We start from the raw sequence: 21,843 nt of genomic DNA on the forward strand, positions 1-21,843 counted from the left end.
TGCATAATCCAGTAGAGAAGCTGTATTACTACAGGTCTTCCAATTCTGTGCAATTCTGAACCTGAAATTTACTTCTTCAATTATAATTAAGAGTTAAATGAAATAGCCATTAATAGGTGCAACACTTGAAAATCCTTCACATGACACAAGACAAAAAACTTCCCAAATTGCCTTCATAGAACTTGTCTACATCTTCTACATAGAACAAAATGTCTGCATCTTCTGCAATTGCCAAAAAGAAAAAAAAGTTTCGGCAACTCGGAAATCTTTTTAGAGTTACAAGCTACTAAAGTACTGAAATGTCAATATTCTGTGCAGCTTTGCTATTAACTGTCTGACAGTTTAAACACATAATGAATACTAAAGGATGTAAAGATTCCCACTTAGCAATAGTTTAATTACTTTAAATCCTTTACAGGTCAAGGCCACAGTGGTCTTCTCATTGCCTCAAGAAGATTAAATATACTAGACTGATTTTTAGATTAAATAAATAAACATTTACTTTAATATATTCCTTAAATCTTATTTTTCTCTCCTTACAATTAAAAAATTAGTAACACATTCCACTTGTCAAGCAGAGTAAATGAAACTATTTTCCCTATACTTGAGCTCTCAGTTCTTCATCACTAACTCCAATTATTTCCAGTAAAACATACTCTGCAACTGTCAGCATGATCACTCAGTGCATCCATCAGTTATTATACTAGGACAGGAAAATCAGTTATTCTGTATTATAGCTTTAAATTGTCTTCTACTCACTCCTATTGCCACTGAAGTTCAAGGAATGGTTGACAAACCAAACTGCTTAAACATTTCTGTCCTTTCAAAATTGGGGCATAAAGTTATTTTCATATAATACAACTTTAAATGTGTCTGTTAATCCTAACAAGAAAAAAAAACTCACTTATTTCCAAAAATGTAAAACTTATCTTGTTTTTTCAAAAAGAAAACAATGAAAAGCACCATATTATATAGCACATTGGTGAGAAACCTTAGAAACATTTATTCTGCCCTTTGTCTTTAATTCCTTTTACATACTTTTAACTAGCTTTTTAAAGCTGATGTAAGTGTTTTGGGGGAGGCAGATACGGCATTCAGAAAAATACAGGAAAATTAGGTAAATAGGTAAATAGGTAAATTTAAAATTCATTAGAGAATTAGAGACTAGGAAAACCCCAGGTTTACATCTTCATGCAACTAATAATGACTGAAACCTGATTAGGACCCCTTACTTCTAAATGACGTCATCTATGGATGATATGGATTAATGTGTGTAAATACTTCTACTCATACACATTAATTCCTAATTTTCCCATGTATTGATGAGAAATACATACATTATATCTAGTCATATAAGGATGCAAAGACAAAGATACATTCTCATATGTCCTCGCCCGTCTTGAGGTCAAAATAACATAGAAAAACTCCACATAACCAGTTTTAAAATATTGATCTCTTGTACAATATTGATCATAACTTCTCTATTAACAGAGAAGCTTTCACTTTGTACCTAAAGATCAATTTTATTTGTTTAATAGTAATTTTTAAGTGTTTTTCAATATGGTAAAGTGTCTTGTATTCTTTATCTTAATCATACAATGAATGTTTAGGTCATAAAAATTATGCATCATGCAGCCACTGTTTTGAGAAAAAAAAAACCATCCAACATAAACAATAAACATGAAATAATACATTGTTAGGTAATACTGGGGGGAATATTTAAGATTACTGGTGCAGAAGAATAGTTCTGTATGTACAGACCCATTTTGACTTGTTAAGTAATGCTAATTAGAAAACGGTAAGTATGTGGTTGCTGTGGAAAACAAGGAATAAAAAAACCTAAAACATTCAAAGTAAATTCAAAAATTCTCCCTAGTTGTAGCCATTTGCATCAACACATAACATAATTGAAATAACATAATTTCTTTTCTTCTAAAGACAGAGGAAGTTGAAAAAGAGTTGAGAAAGAGTTAGTAAGTATAGGAATAATGTACATAAATATAGAATTATTATACTGGGGAGAAGAAAAATATTTACATACTTGAAAACTGAATGGAGAAGCCTGATTTGCTGATGAAGAAATCGCTGTCAAATTGTAATGTTAAGGAGTTGAAAGTGCTGTGAATATCCTCTGGAAGAGCTGAGCCACTCCACTCTTTGAGAAGTATGCTGCTCTCAACAGGCCCATCCCATACCTTCAAGATGTCATGAGCAACCTCAGTATCAAAAACAATAAAATGCAGACTGCAAAGAAAAAAGTAAAAGTACTGTGCATTACTTGTTAAACACAATTACATGAAACTCCAAGCAATCATTCCCAAACTGTAGTTTTAAGACGGTGTTTAGGATTGAAAAAGATCTGGTAATCCAGCAGAGTTATTATTTTTTCTTGTTGAACAAGCTAATCTTGTAAGAGTCAAGCAGTTCTGTTTTATAAAAGCCTGAATGACAGAAAATGCTATTATGGGGCATAAGTCCTCAAGACTTAACTTATAAGTCTATAAATTATCTTATTTTTATGTTAAATTTTTTATGGTATACAAACTATGATTTCATTGAAGGTTTAGTCTTTTTATTCAAATGAGGATAGCAAGAATGCTGTTTTGCTTGAATTATATGCAACTAAAAAATTGTAGCAGCTACTGGACAGTAGAACACATAGCACAAGAAGTCCTGTAAGCATGGCATTTCCTTTCCTATACATAAAAAGGGAAAAATATAATAGATTGGATTTTTGCTAAAATTCATAAAATATAAAACTGTATTATAATAAAATAATCTGTATTTATCTTCAGGTGAAGAATTATATTTATTAAGATGTTCATGAATGTTATCTTGTAAGTCAAAAATCTGCATTGTCTCTAAGTCCTGAATGTTTACATTCTTAGTGCCGAAGAACTCGAATAGGTAAATATCAAAATGTCTCTTTTTTTGTTTCAAATAGTTGTGTGTTGACATTTCTTCATCTTATTCATCCTTTACTGGAAATCATTAATTTGAAAATTGTTATTTAAACAAAAATTATGCCCATGATGGTGTAAATTCAATATTTGGCTTAGTGAAACAGGATTACAAAAAAAAAAAAATAAAAGGGGGAAAAAATCTCCCACTGAATAATTAATTTGTCATTTAATTATATTGTTTTGCCTCTGAGTCCCTTTTAAATCAAAATACTCTGTGATTACGTTTGTCTTCCAGAGCAACACATACTGAGGGCTTGCTCCTGAAGAGGTGGATGGCCATTACCTACTGATAGGAAGTAGAGAATAAATCTTCTGTTTTCTTCTGCTTCCATGCATGGACTTTTGCTTGATTAAACTGAGTTTATTTTCATAAGTTTATTTTCTCATGTTATTTTCTCCCCACCCAGTCCTGCTGAGAAGGGACAAGGTCTACACACTAAAGGCTTTTTCAGGGACCAGGGTGGGTCTTGAGATAACCATAGTTTTGTATGAAGGTTCTATAGCTATGGTAGTATGGTGTCAAGTTCCTGTGCAGGTCATGGAGTTTGTCGGTTTCACTGATTAACTCTTCATTTTGCTGAATTTGGGAACATGTTAATTCAAATAATGGGTCTGTGCTTTGCCCTGGCACTGATGGCCTTGCTGTGCTGGCAGAGCTATCTTGTAGAGAGGATGAGGGAATGCAACATTCTTTTTCTCCTTATGATTCATGAGAATTGTTTTATTATGCAGATTCCTGAGGTTCGTGTTCACCCTTATGTAAGCTGTTTAATACTACTAATTAACATATTCTGGCATTTGTTTGTGGAATTTGGTGTTGCCCTGGTGCAAAAGACAACATTTTGGTGAGGCAATACTCAAATGTGCCTTGAATGCTGCTTATCTTGCCCCAATCCAGGGACTTTATGCCTGAACAGGCAAGCAACACCTGATTGATGCAGCACCTTATAGAAGGATAGCTTGACTATGCCAGTGAAAACCAGCAGCCTGTGTAGAAAAATATGAGAATGACAAAAAATTTATATCATACTGGATTCCACCATAAATATTGAAATTAAGCATGTACCTTATTGTCTTTCCTGGATCTGCTTCAATAATCCAAGTGCAATGAAGATTGTTGTCATATGGTGCTGGGTAACCAGGGGACAAAATGCGCCCCGATGTGGCAGCATTAATTCGACCACCACACTCAGCTGCAAAGTGAGGAGGAAATTTCTAATGAGACTATAGTAATTAGCACTTCCATTTTCCATCCATTCCACATCTCTGTGTTTTCTAAAAAGTTAACAGAATGACCTAATACTTCTGAAGTAGTAGACATACATATAAACCAGGACATGTACATAAGTTAAAAATTAACACAATGATCTCACACCTACCTTGTTATAAAGAAATAAACCATAAAACTGTGATTAGGTTACTTAACTGACCAGACAGGTTCAATATGTACTGAGACTACAAAAGCACAATTTTAGCATTAGCAAGAGAGAAAAATGTTTCAGAAATTGCCCATCTAACATGCTTAGCTTTTCTAACAATAAATGTTTGAATTCAAACTTTGCAGCATTGAATGTTATAATTAAAATAGCTTTCTGTTTTGCTGTAATGTCAAAATGATTTTAGTGTAATGCTTTCAAGTTGCTTCTATGAAGCTTCAGGTTTAATTACACCAAAAAGCAGTAGGTATTGCCTAGCAATTTCCTTCAGTATTTAAAAATTTAAGTGCCATATGCCTGTAGATCAAGAGAGTAAATCAGAAAGCTACAACTTGATAGTATGTGGCATCTGGTTTAAAACACTTTTACTATCAATGCTGTTTTTGTGGAGAGACCAGTGGCAATGCTAAGCATCCATAATCAAATCATTCTTATGTTGCTTGTTTAGGGCATCATTCTGTTGTCTGGACAGTGTAAAGACACACCCTAATGAAAGAGAACTGTGTAACAATCATTTCCACTAAACCAAAAAGGATCAGTGATTCTTCAGTTAAGCGATGTACCTGAATTTCTACTACATTTATAGTGTTGCCTTAGATGTTATTAAAAAAACCTACCATGGGGATTCATTCAAGCACAGCTGTACAGCAAGCATAGTAAGACAGAGATAATAGAAAAAACATGGCAATTGGACCAAATAATCTATCAGCAATACTCCTAACAAATACTAATCTTTGTACATGCTACTGAGTTGCTAACATGAGGGAAAATTACCATAGAGGAAATAAGTTGACTGATTTCTCATTTATCCTGCTGGTTTGATCCCTCAAAACACTACATTCTATATACAGAACCACAGCAGAAAGAAACTTAAGTGAGAAATTTTTTCACATGTAACCTTCTTCTATGATTTCAATTAATTTCCATTATACAAGAAAGTTTGGATTGCAATAATCACTGTGGTAGATAACTGCAGACAAGAAATTACTGATACAGTACTGTGTTTACCAAAGAACTAAATTTAACTCAGCGAACCCAAAATTTAAACTCAAACTAATTGACATACTTGATTTAAAATTCTGAGAAGGCTTGCTTAGGAAAAGAATACATGATAAAATTTGGGATGATGCATCATGTGTTTCATATATTTTTTAAAAATCCATTTTAGAAGTAGATCAAAAGTAAACTTTCATAAGTAATTATAAAAATAATTCAAAAATTTATATTCCAATATGTATAAATGAGCACACTGTAAAATCAGCACCTCAAAGAATATACTATATAAACACTTATACTATAACTAGTGGAAGTGAATTCAACGTTTCTAGAAGCTTCTAGAGGAGGAATTAAAATAATTCACTGGCTTTCTTCATTAAGTTTTAGAACACAGAAAAAATGAAAATGAATGTTAAGACCAAAATAACAGTTTATGGCTAAAAATTACTAAGTGTAGAATGTGTGGAATATGTCTATGCATATGCTTGATTTTTTTTGTGAATGAGACGGAAATGATAGTGAATACAAAGAAGAATATAAATGTCACTGAAGAGAACAGCAAATATCAAAATCTGATCTAGTCTACGAGAAAAAATAATGCATCTCCACAAACAAAGATTTTTAGAAAATGTTTCTAAGAAAGGAAGTGATGTTTGGAACTTCATGACAACTTCAGAAAAAGAAAGAAAAACAAATCATTCAAATCGAAGTAGAAAAAGATAAAACTGTGATAACAAAAGATAAAACTGATGGAAGAATAGATCTTATAAGTCTAATGGGGGAGGGAAGCAAGACTGAAATGATCTGCCAATATATAACTGAGTTTTCAGGGATCTTCCTGTGATTTTCAAGATTTCCTGTGCACAGAACAGTAAAAACTCCCCCTAATTTAATGAAGATTACAGACTGTAAAAGACTGTTTAGAAGAAAACACTTTTAGAAGATTTTAAGACAGAATAGTGAACATTTGATTTCTTGGGGAACTAATTAATATTCCAGAAGATATTTAAACTAGAAATGAAAAGAGGTAGTTTATACAGAATTTATGCAATCCCCAAATTTTATTTTAAGGAGAGAACAAGGACAATAATTAAAAATATATGTAGAGAGATAAAAGCACATAGAAAGATACCTTTTGGTTGAACAGACAGAAAAGAAAACCAAAATCTCTCTCAGGGTACCAAAATAAAACTGATTATTCTATTGATTGAGGGACATAATTTCACTTAGAGATGAAATGGGATTCTCAAGATATTCTGGAATAAATTATTTCAAAAGATTGGAAATAAAATACAGAAACCAAATCTAGTAATGCAAGGTACAAAATCAAAGTAGAAAGACAAGAAAAAAAAAAGAAGAAAAAAGTCTGAAAATCTTGAGTGAAATATAGAATCTTCAAAGCATATTGGTATGAAGAAACTGGAAATACAGGTGGAAATACATGATTAGAAGGAGCATTACATGGTAGGAATAATCTAATAATCTAAATAAAGTCAGAGTGAAAAAATAAACATATTGGTCAAAAAGTATTTTGAAGAAGGACCATGAAAGCTGTTCTGCTGGAGCAAAGATGGCAATTTTCTTTAGATTTGCTTGATCCTGGGTTCCCTAGCTTCGTCCAGGTCAGATTTAAATATACAGCTTTTGTTTTTTTTTAATTGCTACTATTTCTATCGTTATATGTTAAAAATTTTAACATACCACATATCAATTAGAAGACAAATCATCATACAAAGAAAAGGAAATAGGTAGATGTTTGGATTTATTCACCTAATAGACTTGAAACCAAGTATTTTAGAGCCGATTCTAAGACTTGCTAGGGAACACAAGCACAAAAAAATATTGCAGAAAATGACCTTAGAGAAATGACTTCATTTAAATTACATGGAGAAATAGGCAAAGGTAGGACTAATTATGGGTCTTCTCGACAAAAGGGCAAACTTGGAGGAAAAGGAAGCTAACCAATTAAACTGAAGAGCATGAGGACTTGAATGCATAAAGAGCCTGGAAAAGTCTTTCAATCAAAACTGAATAGTTGCTTTGACCTCTCAAATATATAGAAGAAAACTTACAGATAAAGTTCTAGAATCAAGTGGGGAAAATAACCGCTACTAAGACAGCAGAAATGCCGTTCACTGATGTTTTTCTCGCACTTACCTTCAGCTTAAGCTGAACTTTTAAAAGGAAGGGAGCTTGCTCTTTTGTAGACTGCAGTTTTGTGAATGTGTTCAGCAGGAAAGAGGTCCTGGAATGGAGGATGTAGCCCTCAAAATGGGAGAAAGGCAACAAGCAGAGATCCCATAGGTGAGGTGAATGTTGAAAGCAGTTGGTGACCTGCCAGCAGCAGGCAGCAGAGGCAAAAACTAAGTATCAGAAGACACACTGAAGGAAAGACTCATGGGAACTCCATGTGAAAATTGAAATCAGGAAGTCACTGGCAATTTCTGGACTGGAAAGCAAAACTAGAGGATGCAAACTGCCTAGTAAAGGTACAATGGATAACAGCTATACTGGTGTTCAGTTATTCTGCATGTTGGCTAGTAATTCTCTGTTTAACATTTAAATTGGTTGTAATGAAACAAAGTTTTAGGCACTTGAAGACGTGATATTTCCAGGGAAGGTCTACCTCAAGGCTTTGACAGATGGAGTATCTTAGCACAGTAACAAGGACTCCAGAGGACACGGGTAAAAAAATAAAGCAACGTGTGATGAAACTTAGGAAAAAAGTGCATAAGAATGAGGTGCAGAAATAAAATCTGATGAAAATAGGTAAGGAAAAAAAGCCCACAACCTTATTTGCTTTATGATGGGGCTTTCTTAGTTTATGAAGTGTTTAGACAATACCACTGCCTGTGATAGTATATCAGACTCAGTGCCCCAGGGCTTCATCAGAACAGTAGCCTTCCATCAAAGGCTGCTCCATAGAAAAAAGTGTTTTCCAGTAGTCTCAAAACCATTAACAGCAAGCCACCTTCATTAGTTAAACTTCCATGTCCATATTAAATCTTTACTTGGAATTTAAAATATATTTGCACCATTATCATCTCATGAAGTATAGAATCATGAAGACAGAATATTTGAGTTTTTTCTTGAACCACCAGACCAATCATACCAGAACACTCTCACAATCCATATTACCTATGCAAGTAGGCAAAGGTTTGTCCCAAACTCTTCGATCTCCACTTAAGCAGGTCATAATACTACTACCATGCATTGTATAGCCAGGATTACAGCTGTATAAAATGACAGTGTCTATAAAATGTCCTTCATCTCGTATCTTGTAACCATAATTTGGTATGCCAGGATCTTCACACTTTACTAGGTCAAAACCTGCACACAGAAATGGGGAAAGAAAAAAAGATATGGAGATATAAATACCAAATAAAATACAATAACAATGAATCTGATTCTGATGGAAATTATATTCTCATGATTCAATGACATTAGATGTATTCACAGTGACCAAAGATAAATGGTATATAATTTGGGTAAATCAGAAACTGAAAGACTAGGAACTAATTATTAACTTGATATTTGATTATGACACTTGGTTATTGAAGAAAGCATCTTATCTATATTATTCTAAAATAGATTGGTGAGAAATTAATTCATTTATACCACTTCTATATTTCATTCTTTTTTATTCAGTGGGAAGAAAATATTAATCAATCCTGGTTTTGGCACCAAGTAGCAGCTTCACCTCCTCACCTAATCTCTGTAATGACATCAAGAGACCACAGTGGTAACTCAGGAAGCATGTGCAAGAGCTACTTCATCCATTCTCATCTCAAGATAGCATGGCTTCAGTTTCATCTCTGCTGAAAGGAAGTATTCCCACACTCATTTTCAATTTGCATTCTCCTTTCTGGCCTATTAACATGCTGAGTGGGATAAATACCTCCCTCTGTGATCCATGGAATGAGCAAATCTGCTCTGAGCGCCTACAACTCTTTCCACATTTTATGCATTACTCTCTTGATGGTCTTCATATGGCATTGCTAAAATGTGAAGATATGTTCTATATCTCTTCTTTTGCCTTCAGTTCCTGTTCCTGGAATAATGTAAAGAGTGGTTCCAAATTCATCTTTTTTAACTCCAAATTCTTCTTCATAGAGGATTCTTCTTTATTGCTGCCATGTCCCCAAACTAAAGAAGTAATTCTGACTCCACAAATATTTTCCATTTTTCTGTCCTTATTTTACTGAACAGCTTACATAAGTGGTTACAAATCAGGCTGTTGGTCTTCAGTTTTCTGGTTTCAGTGCATTCTCTACACGAGGTTCCTCAGGGAATTTGTGGATACCCCTTCCCTGGAAGTATTCAAGGCCATGCTGGATGTGGCTTTGAACAACCAGCTCTAGTAGAAGGCGTCCTTGCTTACAGCTTTTCATGTACTCTGAGTTAGATGCATGGGAGAAATACTAACAAGATACTCAAGAGGTCAAAATAACAAAAAAAACCTTTTACTGGCAGCTTTAGAAAATCAGAGAACTTTGGCAAAAGTTTTTGAGCAGCCTTCAATCAGCCTTCAATCAAACAAACACTTCTCCAACTATTCACTTGGCCCATTCAACTTAGCAAGCTCTAAGCCTCACCGATTTTAAGTTTCTCAAAACATTACTCAAAATCCCAAGATGAGGTAATTAGGAGAGAATAGGAAAGAAAAAAAGGTGTAGAAAAGAACAAACATAGCCATCCTCCTGTTTCAGCTGATAGAAGTTCCAAGAGGAGGCAGGGTCAAATGTTCTTGCCTTGTGTCTTGCTTTAAGTACCCTTTGGCTTTTCCTGGGCCTTTCCCCAGATGAGGTTTGCAGTCATTTGGACACTTAGGAGCTGGGTTAGGGGCTCCAGAGGGAGGTGTGGGGCATTGCCTCCAGGGATTGGCAGCCACTGCAGGGCTGGGATACAGGCTGGGGAAAGGGTGGGTTGTAAGGGGCAGTTCATCACCTCACCAGAGCAAGACCCAGGCTGTCCCTTTCCATACACAAATCCACACACCCACCCACCCCCACACACCTCTGAATGCTTTGAGTCAGTAATCCTTCCAGGCGCTCACACTATGGTAGGAGGGTTGGAACTTCACAATCTTTAAGGTCCCTTCAAACCCAAACCATTCTATGATTCTGTGAGGTCCTTCACTAAGTAGTAAATAACATATCTACAGACAACCTTTAATTATTTTACAAATACACAAGCTAGAGTTGGTATCCTATTTTTCTTGTTGCCTTTCTCCTGGCAATGAGATCAATCCCAGCTGAAAAAAACTGCAAGGAGTCTACAGAGCTTTTCTTACTGTAGAGATGCTAAAGATACCTATCAACTGACATCACTGAAAACATAAAATACCCTTGTTTTCTTTTTTCATTAACTGGGCACAAAGGTTGGAATTTACACGTTACAACCCAGGATTCTGAAAATTAGAAGGTTAAGTTTGAACTAGTCTAGGCCACTTCAACTGTCAGTAGAAAAATACAAATTTCTGGAAACCAATCTACCCCTTATATCAACTGGTGTTCATATCAGTCAGCTCAATGTCTGCCCTGCAGACATTGATTTTCTACCTTTATTTTTAACTGAGCCCATACTCTTTCTTTATATGGTAGGCCAGAACTGAATGCTGTTCTATCACACAGATGCTGCGCTAATATCTAGAGAAACATCAGGCCTCAGGAACAATGACAATAGTCTGACCAAAGTCATGCACTCTTAAATTCAGTTATCCTTTAAAAGAGCATGGCTGTTTATAAGTCCTTTCTGGGAAATCAGCTATGTGTCTATCGTATTATGCGTGCAATTGTTTGGGAAAGTCCAAGAAAGAAGGCAGCAGGGTAAAGGCAAGTTAGCATTTACTCTAACATTTTGTCAGTCTAAAGAATCACTTCCCCATAACATGCCCTGCCAATGCTTCGTTTACTAGCAGAGCTGTAGTCTTCATGTCAGATGGAGTTATCATAACCACACATAGTACAAAAGGATTATAGAGATTTATCATTATTCCCTTGCAAAAAGATTGTTTCCATATGAGTATTTGCATATCCCTGCAATTTCTTTTTGTGGAAAAAAGAAAGAAAAAACAAAAAAAAAGAACAGTAATTATTTTAACTGGCTCTCAGCAATTATTACATAAACAGCCATATCTGAACAGTTTTCTGTCTTTTAGAGTTAAAAGTATCTTATGAAATATGATTAATCTCATACTAAGGAAGAAAAAAGTAGATTGGATGGACTGGACAATTCTATAAAGGTCTATTTCTCTTCACACAGTATAAAGAACCACGACAATTTGATCATTCAGACGAGCTGAACTTCACAAGACATAGCTATATTTCATTATTTTAATCTCCTTATTAAACATACAGAGACATTTATGTAAAACCCTGAAAATGTAAGTTGTTTGATAGATAGCATTATATTTTACTGCTGATTTGACAGCATGAGTCAGTTTAACACTATTTCTCTGCCACTGCTCTTAGACACTTTCTCACTCTTTATTAGGTGCAACATTTGGTTATCAAATGCAGTGGCATGTGATTGACAGATGAAACCCCCCTGAATAAAGAATTTACTTGCTTCTCATGAAAAAATTTTCCATAACACTGATATATAGTTAGAGAGATTCATTCTCCAATACCTTGTACCACATAAAGAAGACAAGGTTGTCAGGGAGAAGTAGTATCTTTTATAAGATCAACAGACACATGTGGGTGAAATGAAGGGGACTTTTGGAGGAACCAGCCTTCCTAGTCTGCTATACAGCCATCTTCACTAAAGAAGGTATCAAGACCGGGATAAAACTATTATTCTGACTTGCTATAATTTCATGTACTTCAGTTAGTATTCATTTTTGCACAAGGTGTAAACATACATGAAAGATGTGAAGAATTAAAGAGATCATGTCACAAGCTTTAGAAATTTGAGAGAAGCCTCATATAGCCTGCCTTCCTGCACTTTGTCTATTCTTGCTTGAAACAGGACTGAGGAGCAAAAAGATATATTTTGTTTTTATTTTGCCCATAAATTGGTCATATCATCATTATAAGTCACTTATATTTTTAAGTATCCATAAATATAAAGGTACTTTACCTTCTTTGCTTTGTAGATTCCTACATGTACTCCAACTGATATTATTTTTTTTTTTGCCTGTGAGCATAGTTTTTCACCTGTCTGTCCCTAGGTGAATTGTCTACTTCTTCAAGAGCCTCACATTCTACAGATACTCACTGCACTGCATTTTTGTATCTGTAAACAACAAAGTACCTCTGAAAATTATAAATAGGAAAACACAACTTTGTTAAAAACACTCTAGTACACAGTGGCACATGCAGGAATTTCTCATTGTGTCTTCCAGAAATATATTGATTTCTTTTTGATTTGATCCTTTTAATATCTTATTTTTAACATTTTTAAGACTGTATGGGCAAGAGGAGAGTCAAGATTTTCCTGTCAGTTCATTATAAACCAAAACAAAATAATTATTTGGGGTAAAATGTCAGATAAGATGATTCTAGAGAATATAACAAGTTACTGTGTTAAGTGCTAGAATTTAATTTCCTACTTCACAAACTATAAATAAAAAATAATCCACAAATAAAAATATCTAACTGGAAGAAAAAATATAAAACCTAATTTTAAATGTCCTTGAGACATTAAACCCTTCAGAATTTGTTGGTTTTTAAAGATTATTCAGACATTTCTATCAAAAAGACCACCTTGATTTTAATTTCTAGGTATTGATAATTCATGAAGAATTCAGCAGTACTCTTAATTTTAAGTTTATTTGCACAATATCATGCCTTTTTTTTTTATTTCAAACGTTTTGTATTTAAATAATAATCCCTTCAAAAACCTCCAACAAACTAATTGCTGGAATTTATGCCAAGCTTTTAATATTGCACTTTGAATACTCTAGAAAAAACTGTAAGAAGTCACAGCCCCATGTTCACTACATTTCTCCACCAGCAAGACAACCATTGTTTATCAGTAGACATTAAAAATTGGGCTATTTCACATGCACACAGGTGCTGTTCATCATGTGCAAACACAGCAGTATCTTGCCCTGTGCTCTTCTTCCCCAGTTTCTTCCCCTTCCTCCCATACATAAAACCCAGAACTTTTTAATTCCCTTTTTCCCTGATGCTCTTGTAAATCTGGAGTAATTTATCATAAAGGATCACATTTTTGTGAAATATCTTTGTAGAAATGTTGCAACAGAACTTCAGTGTTAAAGTAGATGCAATGAAATTTTACAACAGGGGAATATGGCCAGGAGTTCCACACAATCCCAGTACTCCAGTTTACCTGACATTGCTGCAAGCCAGCATCAGAGAAATTCTGCCAAGTTTCTTACTGCTGAGAAAGATTATTGTATTGGCAAATTGCTTCTAATTATCTTATTCTTGAGTTTCATTATAGGATTTTCAGAACAATGAATGCATAAAAGCATGTTAAATTAAAACCAAACCGGCTAGAATACATCTTGATGATTGGCAGTAACTTCCTGGCACTATTCAATGGGATTTACTCTGTCACATTTAATGTAGATAATCAGGAATATTGAAATACCAGTTGTCAGGGTAAAAATCATTGACATATTTGTAAATATATGTAGACTATTAATTTCAACTTTTTTCAACTCAGTTTAATTATGTTGGGCCCTGTGGTATTAGCTACATTAGTAAGCAGTACAGTATAATAAAAGTAAATCTGGGCAGCAAAGCAACGAAGCTGCAGATTTGATGTCCATACTATGTGCAATCATATTTTTTCCTTGGACTAGCTTTTCTGTCCATTAGTGGGTGGAATGTGCTACATGCATCCATGAAGCAGAACTCTCAGTTCAGCTTCAAGTTTGTACCCTCCAAAGCCTGTAGTCAATACAAAGAAGAGAGTGTTCATTTTGTGTCTCCAAGGGAAATTTTCAGGGATTCTGTACTGCAGAGTGTACTTATAAAAGAAGTTGACAACATCCTGAGGTATCTACAAACGTTCTCTTTGCTCACTTTGAAAGGAGGAATACCATTTACTTACTATGTATACGTGTGCATTTACACTGCATGTAAACTTACAGTGGCTATATAAGAAAAATAAGTAATCTAAACCAAGTAATTTCCTACTAGAAGAAGTACTAAGGCATTTTGAAACACTCTCCTAAAGCCAGACACATGAAAAAGTATGCACCTAAAAGGTGCATTAGCAATGTTAAGGTACTTGATCCCTAATTTCTGACTCTTACCTTGAGTTCAACACTAAGACATGTCTATGAATGGACAAAATAAAGACACTGAATTGTGAGCTATGGTACTCATCCAATTTTTACTTCCTACAGAAAGGTATGTTGATGCATGTTACATTAGGACTGATTTAGTAGAACATATGAGCACAGTGTTATTAGTGATCAGAATACAAGCCAAGAAATTAGGTTGTAGGGCTTTATTTCTTCCTTTTTTTTCTTTCTTAGTAAACCTTGCTCATGCTTTGCAAAAAATATACTATGTAAATTGAAACTGCACTTAACGGAGATATAAGATAACAGTTTTACAAAAGAGGAAATACTTGAACTGACAATAAAATAAATGTAGTATCATAGCCCTTGATATTGTGGTCCCATAGTGCAAATCTGTTCAACTGCTTCTGACATTTTAGCTTTATTTACAGCTATGTTGAATTCATTATTGTTCGCTGACTTTATGCCAATCATATATAAAACTGCCATCAAAGCACAAAATGTGTACAAGTTTTCTTCTGTATGAACTCATTAATTTTAAAGGAATTCGATCATGTGTTTGTGCCAGATTTAGATCAGATTTGGACAGATGCCCAGATACTGGGCATCCTGATGCTGCATCAATTCACTTTTGAGTCCATGGAACCTTGGCTTCAGATACGATCCCCGAACATTGCAACTGCCAAATAAATATTTCTTCTTGTAAATTCAAAAGCATGAACCTGTGCTGTAACTTCTGTTACCCTGAACTCTGCTACTTTGCAGAAAGAACTCTACATAAAAAGCCTCCAGAAAAAACTGTTAAGACATTTTAAAAGAAATGCCAGCTGGGTTATTTTCAAGATTTCAGATGTCTAATTTAAAGATGAACAGGTCCTTAAAACAAAAAAACAATAGCATGTAGGTGTAGATCAACAGTATCAATACTCTTGGCTTGGATGAATAAGTATATACTCATATAATTCCCTGATAATATTACTATTTGTTAAAGATGAGGAAATACTATTGCAACAAAAATATGCTAAGAAAATTTCACCAGACAAGCCATGAGGGGTTAATTATTTTGAATGGAAAAAGGGGTTTGCAGCTTATATAATAAACACCAAAGGGATTCCAAATACTCTTTAATAATCTCTAATAATTGTATCACTTACTAGAATGTAATATAGAGTGGGTGGGCTCTGCCCACGCCCATTGTGAAAAGGCACTCTTTTCTTTTCTGCTTGCCATGGATGAAAGGACACACACATAACGTATAACCTATATTCAGCTTCCTAAAGTGATGCAATAAAAGATTTCAGGATAAATTCAAAAGAATGATAAGTGCTTATAAAAATCCTATTTCAGTACACACAAGGAAATAGAACATGTTTTATTCTAAAATAAAGGTACTATGAAAACATTGGAAACCAGTGACTCTTCCACAGTTGCCTAAATCTGAATCATTTAAGCTCATAAATGTGGTCTATATGTTTAACACAGAATCTTTTTGAATTATTAAAGAGTAATTAAAAGTATGAAATGGTACTTGAGTTAATGTTCAGAGTATATAATGGATTTCTAAATGCATGTAAAGTCAACAAATACTCATTCTGTGGTTGTTGCATCCTAAACATCAATAACATGACCTATTTAATTAAATCTATGCAATTTCAAATAAGAGTTCTGGGCATTTTCATTCTATCTTGGAACCACTTATGTGCAACTGTGTCTTGAAACCTACAGCTGCAGGAAAAACACATGTACTGGAAAAATGGTCAATTACAAAATCTCTATCTAATTAGAATGATAGAAAAATCTATAGAAAGAAGTGTGTTTGGATAATGTGGCTAATTGTGAGGTATCAGAAACTACTGCTTTGTACCTTTTGGAAACAAAAATATGCTTTTATTTTCTCAAAAGATTTGCAATCAATTGGCAATTAATTTTGACTATTTGGATGAAACAGTCATTCCATGGATAAACATTTCTAATAGGAATTTCAGCAATTCTTCTTAACATGAGCAACATGTAAAAAACTAATGTAAACCTGCAAAATACGTAAAATAGAAATTTTTAGGACTTTTATGTTTTAGGATTTTTATGTTATCAATAACAGGTCTTTTGAATATAAAATTAAAATAATTTTTTTCTGTAACTTTCTCCTGTTATAAATATGTTACCAAGAGTTCTAAGGCCTTTCCCCACTAATTTCAAACTAGGTTCTTTTTGTCCATTTATCCATTCAATCATTTTGTTCTCCCTTTGTCAGCTACAGTGTCCCCTTATACAAATAAAAAATTGCAAATGTAAGAAGGAAGTTAAATATGGGTAGCCAGGTAGCAGAAGACGGGATTTTTTATTATTTCATTGAGAGACAATACACGAATAATAGTACTTAGGAGAGATGGGTATGCAAATATATGTGCCTGCAGCAAGATGACTGATGTGCATATATAGAAAGCATACAAATAAACTTTGCAATCAGCAAGCAGGTGAATAATTAATCACAATTTATACTCCATATAAGAAGCAGGGATTAAAGGTGAAGTTCCATGTGTGTTTAAGAACTCTAACTTCAAGTATCTATGGAAAGATATGTTCAGGATTTCCAAGTCTAAATACTCTTTTATAATCAGTGGGCACATGACTGATACAGCCACTACTTAAAAATATTCTGTAGATGGCTTGTTAGAAGAGACTGGTCTTATCCTTTTTCTGGGAGAGGGGAAAGAAAAGCAGAAGAAATAAGTTGTTTGGGTTTTTTTCCCTGTGTTATGCAGTGCAAGATACTTTGACTTAACACATACCAAATACTTAAGTGTTTGCAAATTCCTTCATTTCCTCACAGTCTTTTCTAAAATCCTTAGAAGAATGAAGCCTGAGTGTAAAGAATGGATTTAAAATGTTAAAAGCATGGTACAAACTTATAAAAAGCAGTGTGACACAAACAGGACCAAAAGTTAAAAGAACCCCTTCATTTCTAGTTGTGTTTATTCCTTCACACACTGACAAGTGAACCACCTGCACATATCACCTTTTATTCTGGCTAGCGGTATTTTGCCCAGAACTGAAAATTAACTTCTCAATACACTGAAGAACTGAGAAACAAGAAACACATAAATCTTGACTACCTTTCATCATCCTGTTTCAAGCAGCTCTTCCCATCTAGAAACTTTATGGAAGCAGAAGGAATAGAAATAAATAGGTTTATAGCATTCATTTTTAACTATGTTTGTTGCAAAGAGTCTTCTCTTTACATGTATCCCTAATTCTGCCTATATATCATGTATACATTGTTTTGGCAGGGTGATTTTAATATACATGAACTTTTGAAGGAATAATCTCAATTTTATTATGAAATAACTTTCCTAATGTTTTAAATAATTAGAAACACTAAAAAACATATTTTAGTGGAAAAAAATCTGAAAAAATCTGTTTCCTATTTATTGCTAATCTTCAGTTATAAAATATGATTAGGTTTGATGTCAGCAATATTTATTTGTTGAAATGTAAACAGTTCCTTAATATAATAAAGGGAATGGAGAAAAACTCACATTCCTCATTTAAACTGTTAAAATCTTTACAAAGTAATTCTAGATTTTGCTTGAAAATTCATTTTATTTGAAAGGGAAAAAGTCAGTCAGAAGAAAGTTGTGATCAAACTCTGATCTCAGAGGCTCCCACAAGTTATTTGAAATGTCCAACATTATATACTCTATTATATATTATATATGTTATTTATTATATTATATTATCATATACTATACTTCATTTATATCTAGTATATGTTATATAAGATTTTAATTTTGCATAAGAGTATTAGAAATATGGAACTGATTAATATATTCATGTTTTGTAGCTTAAATTTTACAATTAGACTGGTATAGTTAATACTTCCGTAAATTAACAGCCAATCAACAATAATGCACCTAACAGATCTTACATTTGAATTGCAGCAAGAAGGAGCTTGCAAGAAGGATTACTGCATCATCCTAGGTTTCTAGGTGCTGGTCATCTACCTGACTTAAGAAACTGCTTATCAGCCTCCCTTTCCCAACAGATAGGTTTGAGCCAATAATTCCAAATGGGAAATGATCATTTTTCATTCAACATGAGGCCAACATAGGCAAGAAGGCTGGGTTAAAGAGCAATGGGATATTAGCAGTTCTGTTCAAGGGTTCGAAGTTTTCAGGCAGGAATTCTTGCTCATGGGAAAATTCTAGTAATTATAGCAGTGGGAATAAATTAACAGTAACTCTAGTGTCTACTCATCTAAAACTTGGAAAAGAGGAAATGATTCACTGCAAATAAACAGGAGTCTTTTTGTGAAAAACAGAGGAAATGAGCAAACTTTTTGGAACAAATCCCAGCTAAAACTCATTAAATGCAGCTGCACATACATATAATGACAACATCTATAATGGCTTCATAGAAATAGATTCTTTTTAAAATATGACAGAAAAAAAATTTAGGTTGAGGTGGCAAAGAAGGTAAAGAAGTTCTGTTGTTCAAACCACCACATTGACAAATTCCTGGATTCTGTTCCCACTAAGCTCTCTGTAATAATGCTACAAATATGATCACTTCTTTGATATTAAAGCAATATAATCTTTAAGCTATCACTCCTGAGATTATGAATTTAGCTGGAATCTGCTTGCAAATTTCTGTCACATTTTTAAGCTATGATGAATACATCAGCAGATGAGAAAAAAAAATACACTAAAGAAGCCTACCTCAATTGGCATTACTGAAACATCTTACTTTCATACTCTAAAGACAGAATGTTAATATAAATGTAAAACACCATATGCATATGGACACCTACAGTGATCTCTGCTAGCCGCTCTCTCTCACCTGCAAATCTTAACTGCATTTTAAAGTTTAAAACTAGAGATTTTAAAAAGCAGCCCTTTTCTTGATAATAGATGTGAATGTTAAAACTGGGAAAACCCAGTGGTTTTAAGAACATGAGAATCTCTGAACCATACACAGAAAAGTCAAGAGACTTTCAACTGGTAATTTTCAGAACCAAATCACAATACCCTTTAAGAAATTACCTTTTCCACATATTTGATACCACCTACATATCAAAACTTTTTTGTTCCTAATTGAAAATGAGAAATAGTTAACATCTTCCTTCTTTCTAACCCTGTGCCCAGAGGGGCGATTCAGTGACTTAAAGCTGATAATTTATGTAAATTTGGAAATTAAATATTTTTCTTTTTAATTTTTCAGGGCACTTAAAAAAATTTATTCATTTAGTTGATGTATATTTGCAATACACATATTTTAATTCAAACAAAATCATAGTTTTTACTCTAAGTATTTTTTGAAGAACATAATTTAATAATCATGGACTATTCAGCGTGTACTCCTAACACAGCGTGCTACTACTGTTCTATTTCTTGTGTTTCTTCCTCTTCTCAGTTTCATTTTTGCACCCTCCTTTTTACCAATGAAGTCTCAGTTCTCTACTCCATGTACTTGCTCTATTTCTTGGCCAGCCCCTCTGGCCGTCTTCCTCTCCTATGTTTGTATCCTAGACTTTTAGTCCCAAAAATCACCTTTCCCAATACCCTATGGTGCATATCTCGCCTTCTGTACTCCTCCTTAGGACTCCCTGGTCTGATATTGCAGATTCTTTTATTCCAAGCTCCCAACATATCTATCTATTCCCTTCTTTATCTCTTTTTTCCCTCCTCTCTAGGTTTGGCTTTTACATCCCTGGTATTGTAACCAAACAGCTTCATCCTGACTTTCTCAGGCTACCCACAAGACACAGGATATTGGTGGGTTTACCCCAGCTGGCAGGTAAGCTCCCACCCAGTTGCTCTCACAATTCCCCATAGCAGGATCTGAAGACAATTAGGAAGACGAAAGCAAGAAAATTTATCGGTCAAGATAAAGACAGTTTAATAAGTGAAAAAAAAAAACAAAGCAAAAACCTCAAATACCCCAAACCCAAACAAATGATGCAAACCCAATCACATATCAACAGCAGACTGGCACCTAGTCAGACCTTTAGCAACAGCTACTTCAGAAACACTTCTCCAGATTTTAATTGCTAAACATGACATGACATGACATGACATGACATGGCATGACATGACATGTGTCACCATTCAATTCAGGTCATCTGTGTTGCCTCCCACCTTCTTGCCCACGCTGAGCCAACCTGCTGGCATGTCAGAGCAAGTAAGCCTAGAGGAGGCCCTAACACTGTGAAGCACTGCTCAGCATTAGCTGAACAATCATAATATCATGGAATTACCAAAGTTGGAAAAGATCTCCAAATCATAGGTCCAACCTTAGACCAAACATCACCATCTCAACTAAACCACAGCATTAATGCCAAGTCCAGCTGTTTCTTCAACACTTCAAGGGATGATAACTACATCATCTCCCTGCATAGCCCTTTCCAGTTCTTGACAACCCTTTCAGTGAAGAAATTCTTTCTGAAAGAAGAATTAACTTCTTAACTGAAGAAAATTAACTCCATCCCATTCAAACCCAATACAGATGGACAAAAAGGTCACCTCCATCCTAATCCAGGACTGTTGAGAAAAAATATTTTGGAGTGCTCATTCATAGGGTAGCATTTGCTCACATAAGTCTATATGGCTAATGATCTGTACCCCAAAAATCTGGTAAGATTTTCCTGAGATGGGAAAAATGCAAAACATCACCATGCCAGCATTTCCATCTACAAAGCATAGGTTAACATAATTTTTCAAACAGAAGGTTAATGCAGTGCTTATATTCATCTAATAAAATGGTTTTCATTGTTTCTGTCTTAGAGATAAAAAAATATTTGGCATCTACTCTGTTTACCAGAGTAGCAGCTTCATACACATCTTTAAATTAAAAGTAAAAACCAACCTCAATTATAAAAACTGTTATAAGACCAATTATTTTTTGGTCATACAAAGTTTTGAGGATATGGGGCAATGGGGAGACTATGTAAATGCTGAGTATTTTGGAAGCAGAAGGCAATTTAATTTTCTGGGGAAGGAAGGAGGGAAGAGACTCTGATGTCATCATGTTATTAATCAGGATATCATATTTCTTGTACTCAAGTGAAATTAATATTTCTAATTTTTTTCTATATTCATTAATTTTTGTTTTTTAAGTCTGCAAGTTTGACTTTCTTTTAGAAGAATTTTTTCTATACATGCAATATTCATTTGGGGTTACTTTCACTTGGGGTTAGTCACATAATGGTACTGCTCTTATTAGGACCTGT

The 21,843-nt window shown here is 34.2% G+C and overlaps 1 protein-coding gene across 2 annotated transcripts in view; it reads right to left on the bottom strand.

Annotated features, from left to right (window-relative positions):
* CSMD1 (CUB and Sushi multiple domains 1) overlaps window positions 1-21,843 on the bottom strand; it is a 1,073,555-nt gene that overhangs the window by 174,675 nt on the left and 877,037 nt on the right. For both annotated transcript variants that reach the window (XM_071442193.1, XM_071442195.1), the window contains exons 24-26: window positions 8,534-8,725; window positions 4,030-4,156; window positions 2,042-2,244 (exon numbers count right to left, since the gene is read on the bottom strand). In XM_071442193.1, the coding sequence (XP_071298294.1) occupies window positions 2,042-2,244; window positions 4,030-4,156; window positions 8,534-8,725 (522 nt within the window). The remainder of the gene's footprint in view (window positions 1-2,041; window positions 2,245-4,029; window positions 4,157-8,533; window positions 8,726-21,843) is intronic.

This window comes from Agelaius tricolor, unplaced genomic scaffold, assembly GCF_023055355.1.
Source record: "Agelaius tricolor isolate 1412-34295 unplaced genomic scaffold, bAgeTri1.0.p SCAF_1, whole genome shotgun sequence".
NCBI classification, from domain to species: domain Eukaryota; kingdom Metazoa; phylum Chordata; class Aves; order Passeriformes; family Icteridae; genus Agelaius; species Agelaius tricolor.